Raw genomic sequence first — 17,832 nt, 5'->3', positions numbered from 1 at the left:
CTTTTTTGGGGAACACAGGGCTCTCCCTTTTGCATACATCTTCTTCCCCTTATCACTGCAACAGTCAGCTCTCCACCTATTATACTCTTCAGCCTCATTCCTTCTGCCTGAGCTGAGTTTCACCTAATCAGGGATCCTGTTCCCGTTCATTGCACAAGATTCATTTGTTTCAACAAGCCTGTAATCCTTCTTCCCTGCCAAGTCCATTCTGAGTACTTCCGACACTACAGCCTCGAAGACTCAGAGTTAGATTGTGATCTTTTTTTCCTACAGTTCTGAGCATCCTTCTTGTTCTAAATCCAAGAGGAATTACTCATTTTTCCTCTTGTATGTTCTTGTGTGCCCCCGAGTATGAATGCACAGCGATGTGACAGTCAAACTCTACCTATCTGCAGATGTAATTAGCTACTTACAGCAAACTAGAAGTCAGGTAATTATCCTCCACCACTCATACCAACACCTTAAATAACCAGGTCTTTACACAGAATTGCAAACAGTGAACTTCCTTCCATCACAGACATTCTTTGATCCATATGCAAGTACAGGTCCAACCTAAATTTTAATCTGTTTACTAAGGGGGTTGTTTACTACCATATAATAAACATTGTAATACCAGAATTTAACTAGTATTTTTCAATCCATTTCATCTGATACCATAATCAAATTATACAGTATAAATCTCCAATTACCTCCCTGGTTCATTATATTCACCTGTTTTTCCTTGGCAGATGTTGTCTGCAGAGCCATCTGGAATGCATACTGTGGTCTTCTGAATACAGGCCTCCAGTAAGGGAAAAAGAGATATATAGCTGGAGGTAATACACACATTAAAAGTAGTATCAGACACTAATCCACTTAAGCGCTACCATTGCTTTGCAATGCGCTGCTGTTGTGAGGAACATAACCTCCAGCCCTAGGAAGACAGGTAAGTAACAACAAGTGCAACTGGCACCAGAGGAAGCTATGGGGATAAGGCATAACTAAACAGGAACATGGTTTAGTGGTAGGGACTTTCAATATAAAAAACTGAAGTATTAATGGGGAAAAAAAAAAACAGTAATTTCCTATTTACAGTAAATTTCCCGTACTTAGTCTAAAAATTAGTCTAAAATACAATTATTTTCTGTTTTTGATGTCAGCTCACTGCCTCATGCAATATGCAGCACCCATATCAACTTGAATTAGGTTTTTTATTCTAACACAGACATAAAATTTTACTTAAACACAACAGTAAGTGGCTCATGTTTGCATACATTGCTTTTTTTTTTTTTTTTTTTAAAAATCAAAAATGTCCAACACGTTAAAAATCAAAGACTGAGAAGTCACAAATGTGGTAATGGGTGTACAAGTACAAGGAGTAGATGACCAACTGTAAGCAATTATTTATTCACTTTGACTTTCACAAATTGTCCTTATAAGCACATGGAAGACAATACACAATATACAAATGTTAATCCAGCAGGAGTTGCATCCCAACATGAATTTTAGTACATTTCCCAAAATCACCTCTTATAAAATATGCATGTGTAAACAGATGAGCCTTTTATGATGTCTTTAGAGAAAATACACTTCAAACATGCAGAGAACCAACTCTTGGTGTAGAGGAGTTCTACTTCCCCATTCCAGGCCTGACCACAAATTTAAGAGTGTTAGTATAAAATGCTAATTTCAAGCATCATAACTGCACATATATCATGAGATTTCACAGACAGGAGTGAACAACATGCATAAGAATTGCACTGAAGGAAGAAACCTTCCACTTAAGACCTTGAGCATACTGCAGCCATGACATCAAGACTTGTGTTTAACATGCTTGCAAGAGCCACGTGGCCAGTACAAACTACCCACTAAAAAAGCACTTGGGTGAAGAGGCTCAGAGAAGGACTCTGCCTCCTTAAACTGTTGCTGAGAAAAGGAGTACTTATCCTCATAAAAGGCAGTGCATGAAGGGTTCAGCCAATTCCCGTATAAAATGACCTAAACATCTGTGAAATACAAAATTTATTCATCTTTATGAATTCTTCAAAGTTCCAGATAAGAGTCTCCCTCAATTTAAGGGAGAAAAGCTATTCCTAGTTTTCAACTCAAAATGAATGGTAACTGGAGTATAATAAGGAAACAGAGAAAAAAAGGAGTAGTACACTGCTCTGGCCAACATTGCTTGGGGTATCTTAAAGCTTGTGATGTGGGCATTGCTGCAAGAATACAAAGTATCCTAACAACAACAAAAACAAAAATAGATTTGGAGCATACAGAAGTCAGAAATGTGCATGTAATTGTTGGTATTTTGTTCCAATTAATGACAATGTCAATATTTAGATTTCAGTTTAACCTTTAAGTGATAACCTAGGTCTGCGCTGGCTGAATTGCTCTTCTGACACATCACAAAAAGTCTGTAACTTGCCAATAGACTTGGGAAGGAGGTGAGAGGAAAGAAAGTAACAATGAAAAAGCTATCTAATGAGGTTGCCCTGACCTGTTTCTTAACAGATTTTGCCTGTTACAGGGTACTGTGCTCCTGCAAGATACAAACCTACCATCTGTGAATTTTACAGCCATTCAGTGGTACTATTTTATGGATAATTATCTGATGCTATGCCTCTCTTGTAATTTCAATGCCACAGTTACTACTGATGTTGATGCATGGTTTGGATACATGCCTGATGCTCCCCAGGGCGATATGAATCAAAACTGCCTCTGTCTGGCATGCCGGGTCCAGCATGTAACTTAGCCATCATCAGTAAACAAGCAGCAATGCAGTGATTCTAAAAGCATGCTGCTTTCCCTGGAAGTAAGAAGGCCTCCTGCTATGATAACCATAAATTGCCTTCTTAGAAAGAAGATCTAAAGCAAGAAGATCTCAAAGCAAGCAGCAAAGCATTCTGCCTGACTAGGATACAGTCATTAGGTTTTACAGTCTGATTTTGGTTGAGAGCTTTTTGAAGGAGTATAAAGCTCAGTATTTTTTTCAAAAATCTTGTGTACATCGTTAGATATCAATGGAAAGAAGCTCAACTATGTGGGATTTAGCATGAATAGCATTGCCACAATAAATCAGGTAAATCCCAGCATCTGAAGTATTCTACAAAGACTAAAAATGAAATATGCAAGAAGATAAGGTTTCTCACCCTCAGTGCAAGTCTCCAGCAAGAGTGCCTCAAATGATTAAAAAAAAAAGTTGTTAAAAAAAAAAATTGGACTGATTTTTAAATACGCTTCAGCTCAAGCTTCTCTATCCAAATGATTATTCATGATGAAGTTGTGGAACAATGAATGTCCCTTCAAATTCTACACAACAAATCTTACTTTGTTGAGATTTGAAGCCAAAATGACTGAATGGGCTGGAGAGCTGAAATATGAAGATAAGGCTGAAAGAACCAGGCTTGTTCAGCCTGGAAAAGAGAAGACTGCTGGAAGACCTCATCACAGCCCTCCAGTAATGAAAGGGAGTTTATAAACATGAGGAAAATCAACCTTTACACAGTGATAGGACAAGGGTGAAACAGTTGTAAATTAAAGGAGAAAATATTTAGATTAGGTGTTGGGGGATTTTTTCACTGAGAGGGTGATGAGGTGCTGCAGCAGGTTGCCCAGAGAAGTTGTGGATGTCCCTTCTCTGAAGGTGTTTAAGGCCAAGTTGGATGGGGCCCTGGACATTCTGATCTAGAACTTGATCTAGCAGTTGGCAACCCTGTCTGTGGCAGGGGGTTTGGAACTCTTGTTGTCCCTTCCAAACTAAGCTGTTTCTATGAATTACTAAAACCAGATGAGGTCTATGTTAGGAACACATTACCAGTACAGTAATCATAGCATACTGTTGAGACAAAGCATGTAAAGGACTACATCAGCAAAGGCTTGATTTTACATCTATGAGAAAATCATCACTTATTAGCAAAAAAGCAATATCAGTTAAATAACAGTTGTGCAAGACAACAGCATATGCTATATAGGTTTCTACTGATACAGCTTTGTCCAAATGGGATACAAAAATATATTATAAGCTTGGACTATTATTTTTAATACAATTTCTGAACGAAGATATTCAGTATTCTCCTCAAAATATTTTTCTTTATTTTCTACCCCCAGTGAATAAAAAAACATGCTCAATTAGACTTGCAAACTTAGGAAAATATGAAAACTTTTTAGTAAAACATCTGACTCAAAGTGTAGAGCATGGCAGCAATGTCGGGGCAAAGAAAATCTGAAAGAAAGGTATGGTCTATAGCAACGGACAGTTACGAAACTTGATAGCCAGAAACTGGGGTCAGTCGGTGGCACTCATGAGATTTCTATTGAGTTATGAGTATCATGCATTCTTAGTTAAAAAGTATAGTATAGTATATACTATATATATATAGTATAGTTAAAAAGTATATATATATATAGTATAGTTAAAAAGTATAGTAAATATATATCTTAGTTTTTAAATTATTTTTTCCCAAGATTCTCACTATTATTTAGAAAATATAATGGGAATTTCCCTTTAGACTGCAGGATATACTGCCTTACATCAATTACATCATGTTTTCCTTTAATCGTTTGTATTTCAGTAAATGCAAATTAGTATTTTTGAGGTTTTAGAGTCAAATCCCTTTTACGAAAATGCTTGCTTCTTAACATTATTGCTACTGATTATTTATATATAAATAAAAAAAGCTGAAGAACCTTTGGTATTCATTAGTCAGTAATAGTAACACCTTACACAGGTGACCAACTGCACCACAGCTCCTCTCCCTTAGTCTCTACCTCTAGATGAAGCAGCATATGCAGTACCTTCCAAGAGCACATGTATGAGGGGACAGTGCTAGTGCTCCTTCTCCTACTGCTGCAATTGTGTCCATCTTAGAGGCCTTAACAGGCAGCAAAGTCCACCCAACATTAAGTGAGGCCTTTGGAGTTACACCTAGGCAAATAGAGTAGTAATTCCAATTTAGCAAGGGGTGAAAAGCTACACACAACACTTCTAGGCAAGGAGGCAATTGATCAGTACTGAAAAATTCAGCAGCCCAGGAACTCCAGAAAGACATGCAAAGGCCCTGGCTGAGAGTCAGCTGTGGAGGAGCCACACTGTAGTGTCACAGCCAGCTATGGACAGGTACATGAAATTAATTCGTTCAACTGCTGCTCAGTTCCCTGCAGTCCATTTAACTACTTCTGTGTAGAGGTAAGGGAATTTCACCTTTCATATAAATGCAGCTGGAAAGACTTTACACACAAATTATTCCCAGTTTACCACACATGCTCTAACTAGTGCAGGCTGATTAAATTGGTACATGATACAGCATCTCAGACTACTCTGCGTCACAATCTACAGTCTCAAATATGGCACAGACCCAACTACAGTTATGAAACTGTAAGAGAATGTCCAATGCAATTACAACAGGAAAAGGTACCTTCTTTTGTGAGTATCTTAACACTCAATAAACAGAAAGCTTAGAAGTGAGACAGACTGTGTGTCTGTGTCCCCCCTTCTTGTTCATCAGATTTTTTGCTTGGTATAAGTGAGAAATTTATTTCACATTTTCCATAAATAAAGGGCAAATCTCAGTTATATTATCTGATTATACAGTATTGCAATATGGTTTTTTTGTTGTGGTTTATTAGGTGGTTGATTTATTGGGGTGGGGAGGGGTGATTGACAGTACAAGACTGGCTTTATGCGTGAAGATGATGACAATTAGAAATTTTTACCTTTTTGTTGCACTTGCTTTATACAGAAATACGCTTTCCACTTTCATTATCTTATGCCTTAACATCACTGTATTTTCTTTGTTTTCAAAATGGTGCATGTATTTGTGTATACATATGTCAGTGCATCCGAACATGGAATTTCAAGGTAAAACATGTAACATATAGAGAATGAATCTAAGAATGGTTTGGGTTGGAAGGGATCTCTAAGATCATCCAATTCCAGCCCCTCTGCTATAGGCAGGCACACCTCCCTCTAGACCAGTTGCTCAAAGCCCCATCCATCCTGGCCTTGAATGCTTACAGGGAGAAGGCATTCACAACCTCGCTGGGCAACCTTTTCCATTGTCTCACCATCCTCACAGAAGAGAATTTCTTCCTGATATCTAGCCTAAGTCTACCCTCTTCCAGATTAAAACTATTTCCCCTTGTCCTGTAACTACATGCTCTCATAAAAAGTCCCTCCCAAGCTTTCCTGTAGGCCCCCTCAGGTACTGGAAGATCACAGAGGTCTGCTCAGAGCTTTCCCTTCTTCAGGCCAAAGAGACCCAGATCTGTCCTCCTAGAGAAGGTGCTTCAGCCCTCTGATAATCTTAATGGTACTCTTCTGGACCTGCTACAACACCGTATCCTTCTTGCGTTTGGGGCTCCAGAACTGGAGCAAAAACAGACAAAAGTTTTACAGAATTTAATACAAGCCTTGTTTTTGGTAAACCAGTTTGAAGCAATAAACACTTTGCTAAATATTTGCATTTTAACTGGAACATTATTTCTCTTATAGTAAAAACAAATTAGCACAAGTAAAATAGCACTATCCATAGTCAATTTAAAGAAAAGGAATTTTGGCAATAAGTCAACAGTTTTTCCTGTAGATAAGTCCAAAACTTAGTTATATTGCTGCATTTGAATGTGAAATATGAGTTGCATCACTTTTGTATTGTGTATTCCTATGGCTGGGTGGGAGAATAAATAAGTGACTAAACAACTGAAATATTAAAGAGAAGCAAGGGATACAGATATCTACTAAATCGCCAGCTTCATTTTGTTACTGTTGTTAAGAAGTGAGAGCACAATTTTGAAGTTTGCTCCATGAAACCTTTTTTGGGAGGTGGGGGAAGGAACAGGAGAAGAATGAGTGATAAAACATTAACCAAAAGATTCATTTCCAGTACACTCTGAGACTATCTTACAATAAATCATTATGCTTGACGATTTCATTGTTTAATTTTCTGGTTGTCTAAGAAGCAGATCTAGTTCTAAATAAAAGCATTGCTTGGAAATGAATTAAAAGTAATTTGTTTAAGAAGAACTCTAACATTAATTGTTACCAGTTTTTGAGAAGCCACTTCTTTACTCTTCTTTTTGGACACACATTCACTTAATTTGCTAACCATTTGCAAATAATCTGTTTTTGGAAACAAAACTAGGTTTTACTATTAGTTGTCACTACAGACATGCAGATTTCCAAAGGAATTTTTTTTTTTCTGTATTTCAACAGCATTCAACTATGCAAAAGAAACCTTATATTACTTTAAAGAAAGGCTGCTGTCACCTCATAGTCCTGAATGTAATGCAAGTGCTCATGACTCACAGCCCCTGTTTGGTTGCAGCTCATCAGTACCAGCAGCCCTAATCTGCTCCCAGCCGTTATGACCAGCAGCTCTGAAATATGAATTAGACCTACCCCAAGTTCTCCATGCAGGGAAAGAGCTCCTTAGGCCCTTTATTCCCTGCAGAGTACCCTGTGCAGAATAAATCAGAGATGTGAAAGAAAACAAAATCCTTCCCAGTAAAATTTGCAGATGACACAAAAGATAATAAAATAGTCACTACCAAGGAGCTGACAGTTCTACAAATTGCGTGGCAGCCTGGGCTCACCTGAATAAGATGCATTTTAACACAGTAGAGCACAAAGCTGTCTGTCTAGAAACTAGGAACACTGATTCCAGATAAAGGCAAAATAATAACATAGAAAGGGGCATGTGGATGATAATGAGTAACAGAATTAATATTAGCCTACAGTGTAAAGTCTTAGCTAGTGCTGTAGAAGCAATCCTTTGACATACACAGAAAGAAACAGCAACAGGAAAGGCTTGTATAAATCACCACTCATGCAAGAGACTGAGAATCTTTGTTTCAAACAGCAGGCAACAAAACAGCACTGGTTTGTATCTGTGATCCTTGAGCTTTACCAGAGGAACATCTAATACATGATACAACTACTCAAACCAGAAAGACTGCAAACAGCTACAAGAGGTGTTCACATTCTAGAGAAACTGCCTCACTAAGAACAAGAGTGGAAACCTCTGTCAAAGACAGGGATAAAAGGTCAATTTGATACTCTCCAGGGAGAACAGAGGAATGTCACGAGTATTAAAGGATTCTTAAACTTACTACTGCCAGATTTGGTGAAAATTCAACATAAAATAAAGTAGCAACACATAACAGAAATTATAACTAACAGTAAATATGTTTCATCTAAGAAAAGTAGCATTTCTCTGTACCTGAAATTCTTATAATCAGCATTTTCCTTCTACTAAAAAAAGGTTGCAGGTTTGTCTTTATATCTTATATTGCTCTTTCAAATCAAAAGCTGGCACTCTACCTTTCAAAAGCATACTTAAAACGCTCCCATGCTGCAACTCATGACTTTCGTATGAGCTTTAAGGCAGATATTTGGCTCCTTATGCTTGGGAAAAAAATTACTGTTTTTTGTTCAGTTGTTGAATGAATGCATAAATCACTGGTAAATGAAATGGACTTATCTTGCACACTGCTTTCCTACACAGTATTTTGGAATTTCTAGGTATTAAATTTTCTTTATTTGTGCAAAGCAATGAGGTACTGAAAGAGCATGGGAAAATTCAAGCATTGCTGAATGCAAACAATAACTCAGTCACTGATAATTTGAATTGATCTTCCAATTTCTGAAAATGATAGCATGGCTCAAAAAAAAAAAAAAGAAAAAAAGAAAAAAAAAAAAGAAAGAATCACCAAGACTTTCATATCTGAAATAAAAATGAAATGCATGAACAATTTCTATAGACTATCAAAAAAGCATGTATTAATAGGGAATGCAAAGGTTGTCATCATGGGACCTGAAAACCCAAAAAGTTGAACTGCATGTAAGACAGCAAAAGGTAATTGCCTAATTGATCAATTGACCAATACTAAATTCTCTTCAGGATTTAACCAAGAATATATATTAAAATCAGATGCTGCAAAGCTTAAATGAATCTTTAAAATTTGTATTGAACTACGAACCAAATAGGATTTTGTTAAACTGAATAATGTGGCCCTTCATTATTCAATGGAAGAAAATTTTTAGGTAACACTTATACATATCATCTATTCATGAAAACTTCCATTAATCTCAGAGTAAAATTTAAACCAGTGCAACATCTATGTCATAATAGAAATACAGTATGATAACATTTGTATTATCGAAAAATTATATTTTTGAGTGCTCCAATGTTTAAATGCTCCAATCAGCCAAGGATAAGATATTCAACTTAATGCTAGCCAGTGATCATTAATCACTTTAAAGTGGCACAGCTAATTTCATTTCTTATCCAGAGAAAGCTCACTCTCACATCTTAGATGCAAGATGATGTTAGCTCACTTTTCATTGTTTTAAATTCAACTTAAGAATCCTGTTTTTTTGCTACAAAAGACATCAAGAAAGCTCAGCACAGATAATATGCAAATATGCATATTTTTGAGATATACTTTGAGTGCAGAAACAGGTAATGGTAACAGGGATAAAGATCTGCTAGGGAGAGTCTCACACTTAGGCTACAAGAGCCAGATTTGTATTAATAGGCTTGTCACCTGCGGCTTATTTGGCAGATGCCCATAAATAGTGAGTTGGGTTATTAGTTTTCAAACAAATATAGTGTTAGGTCAAATTTATGGCAAGGAAATATGTAGACGCTTCCTCAAATATAGCCATCAAATTCAGATTGCAAGGAGAAAAATTAAGGTGTGAAGTGAGGAAACATTATCTTCTTACTTCTACAAAGGCAGACGAAATGAAAAAGCAAATTTTTCAGAATGAGTTCAAAGACTGTCCCCTACCAATTCCTTGCTAGATTAACACTTATACATGGCAAGCTGAAGGGGGAAGTAACTCGTATACCCTAATACCCTACAGCATTAGATAGAATGATAGTCTTGTTCTCCTATATGCTCCTTTTTTTTTTTTTTTTTTCCTGCAGCTAAAAGAATTGTTTCAAACCTAGCCCAATCCATCCAACATCATATAAACAAGAATAATTAAAAGTTTTATGCCTGAGTCAATTTATGTGCAGCACTACCTCTAAGGAATAGAAAGACGTAAAAAGGTAGCAATCTCTCAGCCCTGATCAACTTCTCTGTGCCATCCCAATCACCATACCAGCAAGACCAGCTGCAGAGGAGCAAGCAGGGGGTTTTAAGCCCAACCCCGTAAAGTTGTAGTTCTCCATTCAGAACTATTAGCTCTCCTCTACTTTGTCTGCTCTCACCACGCTAAGGGTAGGATGACCATTATAGACCACCTCGACAACCCAAGAAATCCTTTAATCTTTCATCACAAGAAACCCTGGGAGAGTTATTTGGTCCATTGTGACCTCTTGTGATGTGTAAGCAAGGCCATGAGATTTCTTGGATATGCAAAGCAATTGTTTTTGGTTTGTCCATTTGATAAATAAGCCTTAATTTAAACCTTAGAGACAGACAAGAATGGTTTAGCTTTCTGCCTCCTTCTCGCGTTGTACAAATATTTTTATTTTTTGAGCTATCATACAGTCTAAGGGGAGCTTATTTTAGTCTGGTAAGTCTGGATGTTCCGATAATTCACAGGCTCAGTATGGTAATGCATATATGACCAGCTACACCTTCCAGGACAAACTGCTCCACTTCTTACACTGAAATCAATAGGCCTTCTGTTCTATGATCATTGCAGAGAAATGAGGGGAAAAAGAGCTAATAAAGCCATAGCTGTATTTCTGGACTTAAGTAAGTGAGGTGTTTTCCTTGCATATTTATTCCATGCTCTTGATTTCAGAAGAAATACTTTACCGCAGAACTCTTTCCTGTTCTCTATACTCCACCTGAAAACAGACATGAAACTTATGTCTGCTTAATATGGGCAGGAAAAAATGAAGAAATTATTCTTCCACCCTTGGAGATAGCACACAAGAGCCATTAAACTGAGAGTTTCCCCTTCACAATCCAGATGATACTGTGAAGAACCACTTTATGAAAGGAATAACTTCAAGGGGAAGAAATAACTGAGATATCCACTGCTTGTACACAACCAAGACTCCCAAGACAGGCAAGAAAAAAATACCACTTTTCTTGACAAGACATTATTCCTTGTAATTCAGCAACAAATATAACTGGAGCACGTGCAGGAGCTATGCCATCTCTGGAGATCTTCTACACAGGCTTTGTTCACTATTTGACACTCCATAAAGGTGAACAAGAGTGCAAAACATAGGTGTCTGAGCAAACAAAAGAAAGAATTTTCAACCTGGGCAAGTGGGAAAAGCCTTGGCAGCTTGCTTATAGTGAACTAGAATTGAGAAGAAAATATTTCTTTTCATTGTTTGTTTTGTTTGACTCCACAAAAGAACTCTTGAAATTCCTGGCTACAGCGATGGGGACAGGTGGAGGAAAAAGAAGAAAAAAAGTATTCAGGAAGTGGTGGTCAGTCAAACTGAAAGTCAGTAACCAACATGTCTCTAGTTTTACTTCCATAGCTTAAGACATACAATTTGCTTCAAAAGGTACAACAGTAAAGTCTTTTTAGAACAATTACATTGTGTCGGTCATTATCGCTAGCAAATGCAGAAACAAACTGTAATTGTTTTCAAGCTTTTGATCTTTTCTTAAGCATATTTACATGTCCAGCAACCTCAAATAGCATAGGCCCATGGCAACTGAATTGATTGACAGTAGGGGGAAAAGTGTTCTGGGTGGGATATCTAGCGGCATTAATAAGACTTGATTGTATGTGATCATAAACAGGTTAGAGTGATTTCTATTAAAATATTTAACATATATAAAACAGATAAAAATATCATAATTGGGCTAACTCCCTCCTCTTTTTTTCCTTTTTTTTTTTTTTTTTTTTTTTAAATAAGAGAATTAAAAGATATTGACTTAATATCTTAAGTTGGAAGGAACCCTATAAAGATCATCAAGTCCAACTCTATACTTCACCAACTGTTTTCTGAAAAAATATTTCTGAGTTAGAAGGCCAGGGCATAATCCTGCCAGATTATCATGGAAAGGATAAGAATATCTCAATTTCAGTTGCTAAGTAGCTATAACAAAATACCTTTAATTGGTAGATAGTTCAGCATAAATTCAGAGCAGGGGGGAAAAGTATTATGTTTACAGGCATTTTCAATGGAATTGGGGAAAAAAAGTCAGGGAGAAGAACCTCAATCATAGAAAATAAAAAAAATAAAATAAAGTCCTGCTACTTAAAAACAAAACAAGCTTCTAGAAATTGAATATTCTCAGCATGTGCAAAGTGCACAGGCTCAAGTCTAGTAAATGGTCATAACAAGAGTATCTGAATTGTGAAAAGTGAAAATTAACTCAACTCTGAAAAACTTCAGAATAGAAAAAGGACCTTCAAGTATTTATGAAGGAATACAAACTACCAGTTACTACAGATATGACTACACTTCTGTCAGGTATGTGATTCTATAGTTTCTAAACCTGGTATGGACAGCAATGGAGCACTAAATGACTACTGAACCCAGCTGTTGCCTGTGCCAACAGCCAGATACCCTAGTGGGATTTGCACACCACACAGCCTTCTGCTGTCTTGCGGTGCTTCCCACCATTAAGTGCCCCAAGCAACTAGTTTGAAGCTATCACTAATGGCTACCAAATGGCAGTCCCTTCTCCAGCAGCGTAGTTCATGTGCATGTTATTTCATGTAAAGTCACCTATTAGCAAGAGTTCATCCAGAAGTTTAAGCCTCAGAAAATGCCATTAATACAGCTTGATTTTGTTATGCTTGTAATTTCGTGGGAAGTTTTTAACAACTTGTTTTTAAAACTCGTATCACTGAAAATATATCACCATGGGGTAAAGTACCAAAAACATCCATTGGGGGGAAGATAGAAAGAATGCTTCAGAGAACTTAAATAGCACTGAAGTACCACCAAGGGAATATTTCACTAATCAAAAAACCCACTCTCTGCTATTGGAAGACAGGTATTAGTTTTCAGAACCAATCTGCTTTCTACAAGTGGACTTGGAAATAAAACTTCAACCAATTCATAATGTAAGCAATTTCAGGTAATGATAATACAGATGTCAATTATAACACTGATTCATCACCTGATTTTTGGCCTTTTTTCTTGGCCAAATTTGCCTGTACAACTGTGTACCTACATGTAATTGAACTTCTACCATCTTATTTTTGGTCAGCACTGATAGCTGTTTTGACTATACTGACTGTTAAGCCTATTTCATTTCAAACATTAAGATAATCAGCATCAGCATATTTAGCATTCATAAGAAACTGTGCCAATTTTCTCTTATTTCCACAAAGTTTCAAAATCTTGAAGTTACTCTAAAAACTGAGACAGTGCACAACAAATATGCTTTAAACACTTACACAAACGAATATATTTTCATGATTAGTGATGTTACAAGAGAATTAAAGCCACAAAAGTTCTATGCTGGCATTTACAATCACACCAGATCTAAAATGCTTAAATCAGCCTGTATGCTGATTACTGGCAGAGTGAGACAGAAAAAACAACAAAAAGTAGAAGAAATACATATCAATAAATACAAATAGTAAATAATACCTCAGATCAAAAGTAGCTACTCACAGGGTTTTTTTGTTGTTTTAAAGCCAAGCCAATGGCCAGATTTCTATTTTCAATCACCAAGTTAAAGTAATGCTAGAATTATAATGATAAATCTAGATTTCCCTTTTCTTCTTAATTCTGTAAACCAAAATGATACCTTTCATCTACTCAAAACTACCAGTTATTTTTTTATATGGTGATAGCTATTACTTAAAAACACATTTAAAAGAAAAAATCACCAAAAACAAGCAACAAGTTATGGAATAAGAAGAACGGATGAAAGAATATGACCGAAAAATATAATGACAGCCTTGCCCAAGAAACATTTTGTTCCAGCATAAGTACAACTGATGTTTAGAAGCTAAGGATTTTTTTTTTTTTTAAATGACATCTCTTATACACGAGACAGCAATAATACTGATACAGAAAATAAAATTGGAATATGAAAAATAAATGCTAAATGACAAAAAGGAAGTTTGAAAATCCAGCAAGACTGCAGAAAGTTCATAATGCCTTTGCAATATATTAACACAAAATCATCTATAATACAGCTGTCAAATATATACCTTTGAATTCTATTTAAAAATGCATTATTAAATGCTTACTACAATAAAATAGAACTTTACTGATAGATTGCAGCAGTAACATAAGTTAACCATGTTACAGTTGCCTGCCCACAGCAGCAGCACTTTTGTCAGAAGCACTGGTAACAACCTTCAGTTGCACACAAAAGCAGGCTCTGTTAGGGCGATGGACAAAGGCAAATGACTGCAAAGCAAGAGGACTCAACTTCAATTTAACTGTCCTGTAAGGTACATACTAATTAGCTGCAAAGCTAAGAAATCCTAGCTAGCATGTTAAGTCTGCTACATGACAGTATAATTTGACTTCTTAAAGGATTATGCAAATTACAGCTCATCATTCCATTACACGACTGAAAAAAAGTGACAGCTAATTTATACATAACACACCTTTCAAATCCCTAAGATGTGAACCACCTGTGCAATACATTTTGCCTAGATTTTCTAGTGTATACATTTTTGTTTATTGCACTGTACAAAAGCATACCTAAGAGATTTAGCAAAGTCATAGGGTCTTTTATTTGCTTTTTAGCTTTTAGAACACAATCCCAAAGAATTAAGCAACATATTTCTGTCCCTGCTTTAGAAAGTTTACGTGTAAGCAGAGGTTTAAGGTTTCAACGTGTAATTTGTGAATAGCGGGAGAGCACGAGCACTAAATGCACGAGCTAGAGGCAAGACTCACACAGATTTCAACATACTTCTGGTAGGTAGATTCACAGTAGATTCCGTCATATCTGTAGATTTTCCTACATTCTGATTGGTTGGGCAGAGGATGCTGGACAGTTATTCTGTAGAGGCATCAAAAACAGATAGACATGACTAGAGATTCTCTACAGGTAACTGTAATGCAGCACAATCAGTATGCTGAAATTGATTTATATATATTTTTAAACATCTTTCTGATCTCTTTAAATCAACTGCCTTGTGCACATAACATCCAGAGGTTCCACTTTTAGAAATTTGCACTGAGAGTAAACTGAACTTCAGTTCTTCACAAGAACAGTATTTTTTTCCCCCCACGAAATAAAAGTGGTAAAGAATTTTATGAACCAAACCGATACTTTACATAGTTTGCGTAAAATATGGTACTTATAAAATTGATTATTTATTGTTTACTATTGCAGTCCATCCTCAGGCAACACGTCCATTTATATCAGCTAGGAGTTTATCCAGACAAAGATCAAATAACCCTCCAATTTAAAACATCAGCAGCAATTCACACATTAGCAGAGTACAAGGATGTTGAGGATGTTGTGGCATTATGAGGACTGTGACTGAAGGTGCTCAGCACCATCTGAATAATGCCATATGTTCTCGGATCAACTGAAAAAAATGGAAGTGATTGGCAGCAATCAGGAGGTGCGCAGCATCTTGTAAAATCAGTCCCTAAAAGATTTGTCAGTCATTCTATTATTCATCCGTCCCCAACTCCCTCCTAGTAGAAAAGATAATTTGGCTATAAAAATTCAAAGTTATTTCTAAAATATACTTGGGAATTGCACACAAAACAGTACACACCAATTTCCTTTTTTTTTTCCCCTTCCCCTCTTCTCTGGGATATAAACATGTTTTATATGCTTATTTTTACCTCTCACAAATTAATATGCTTGTCTCTTTTAATATAATAACAGTTAAGCAAGCTAGGGCATAAAATTGTGAAGTTCACATATTTTTCAAATGTTGAATTTTAGACTGAAAATATATTTTAAATAAATATTCTTGTCAGTATATGCTTTTATAACTAACAAGTCTACATTTCTCTGAACTAGTTTTTTAAAATTACATGTGTTTTAACAGTGATTTGATTAAGGGGGCATGAGGAGAAAAAAAAAAAAAAAAAAAGTATAATACTCTAGCAAGGAGCTTTGCAATAAAGTGGAAAATTATCTGCTCTAGAAACTGAGGGACATCCATGATAAACTTGCACTAACACAGCAAGAGTACACCTCTTAATATCTCCACAGTCCTGGTCCCCTGGGTTCTGACTGAACATCAGTTACAGGCCCTGCATGAGCACTCCTCAGCACTGGTTTTGGTACATGTGCCTGATTTTCTTTCACTGGGACCCCCCTTGCAGAAGGGAGAAGACAGCAATGTGGAGAAGATACTGCCTAAACCTTCTCCAGATCAGGGTATTGTTGAATTCTCCCATAAAGTCATCACCAGAGAATAACTGTGATAGTCAAGGCTTTTAAATAAGATGTGCATACACAGTGTATGAGGAAAGTTGAGTATCCCAAAATGGGATTGACAATACAAGCACTATCTGTAGAAAGCTGTGCAAGCTAGAGAAAAAGAAATGCAAACACCTCAAACACCCCACTTCAGGTCACCCAGAAATGCCTACATCTAAGGGAATTCAAGCCTTAAAGTTTTCAGCACACAATCACAGTAGCTAACCCCTGCTCCATCCATAACGCTTATCTCTCCAGCCCTTTTTTTTTTTTTTTTTTTTTTTTTTTCCCCCCAACCAAGGCTATAATGGGTACCTGTATGTATACAGAGCATATCTAAAGCCTCAGCAAAGACATGGAAGAGCCAATCTCACCCTTGCCTCTCAGTGGAGGTTCAAACATGCATTCCTCCACAGCTAGAAAGAATACCATAGGCTCCATAGTAATAACTGTTCTGAAACAAGGTTCATATTGACTTCTGTTAAAACAATACTACCTAAAAACAAATAAATAAATAAGGATTCATAGATTCAAAAAGACTGAGGCAGTGAGAACCTGTTATATTAGAAGTCTGTCAGAATTATCTTTTGCAAGGACTGCATATGAATCACAATCATTCCCAGATGAGTGCCCTCATCACAGGGCTTTAGGATTGTACTCTTTCTTCCACCAGTTGTTTGGTCAAATGAACCACAAATAGTAATACTGATTATTAATACTACTGCAATAGTTAAGCAAGAGGAGTAAAATATGATTAAATAAAAAAAAAAACCTTTACCCTGAAGTACTTGTGGCATTTTTTTGGAACATCAAAGATGTGGGTTTGAGCATCCATGCAAAGAAATAAGTTCTAAAAAAGAATCTGATATGCCAAGCTAGGAGCCCTTGCTCTTCCCCCCCCTCTCCCTTATGGAAACGAGAGGCACAAATTGAGAAACACTAGGTTCCAAGTGAGCATCAACTTCTTCATTGCGAGGGTGACTGAGCACTGGAACAGATTGCCCAGAGGGACTGGGGAATCTTCACTCATGGAGACTGAGAAAAGCAATCTTGATACGGTCCTGGGCAGCCTACTGTAGGTAACCCTGCTTCTTAAATCCAGAGGGTTTGGATGAGATAATCTCCCAAGGTCCCTTTCAACCTCAAACATTCTATGATTCAAGCAGTCCTTTGGACTATGACTCACTGTCCTACTTTATGTCTAGCCAACTGTACGTGCCAAAATCAAAGACAGGAAAGAGATCAGAAACCTGCTTTGGCAGGGGGTTGGACTCTATCTCTGGAGGTCCCTTCCAACCCCTATGATTCTGTGATTAGAATATGGATATATATTTTTTAATTTATAAGGCTTTATATACAAGATAGTAGCTGTTGTGGATCCTAGTCAGAGACACACTACCTTCCTTTGCACTGTGTAGTGCTGGGTGTCACTTCAAGACTCAAGATTCTACGGATATTTTAGAGCCAGCACTTATACAATTGTTTGCTAATAATTATATCTACAGAGTCATTTTACTCTTCTCCATTCCCCCTCAGTTGCAACATTAATAATAAGAAAAAAAT

At 36.7% G+C, this 17,832-nt stretch overlaps 1 protein-coding gene across 1 annotated transcript in view; it reads right to left on the bottom strand.

Annotated features, from left to right (window-relative positions):
* NPAS3 (neuronal PAS domain protein 3) overlaps positions 1 to 17,832 on the bottom strand; it is a 579,942-nt gene that overhangs the window by 489,783 nt on the left and 72,327 nt on the right. The window contains exon 6 of the mRNA XM_042813282.1: positions 14,794 to 14,883. Within this exon, the coding sequence (XP_042669216.1) occupies positions 14,794 to 14,883 (90 nt within the window). The remainder of the gene's footprint in view (positions 1 to 14,793; positions 14,884 to 17,832) is intronic.

Source organism: Centrocercus urophasianus, unplaced genomic scaffold (assembly GCF_019232065.1).
Source record: "Centrocercus urophasianus isolate 14NV4802_14NV808 unplaced genomic scaffold, USGS_Curo_1.0 seq_14, whole genome shotgun sequence".
Taxonomy (NCBI): Eukaryota; Metazoa; Chordata; class Aves; order Galliformes; family Phasianidae; genus Centrocercus; species Centrocercus urophasianus.
The sequence above is the reverse complement of the archived record's forward strand: the minus strand, read 5'-3'. Positions and strand labels throughout refer to the sequence as shown.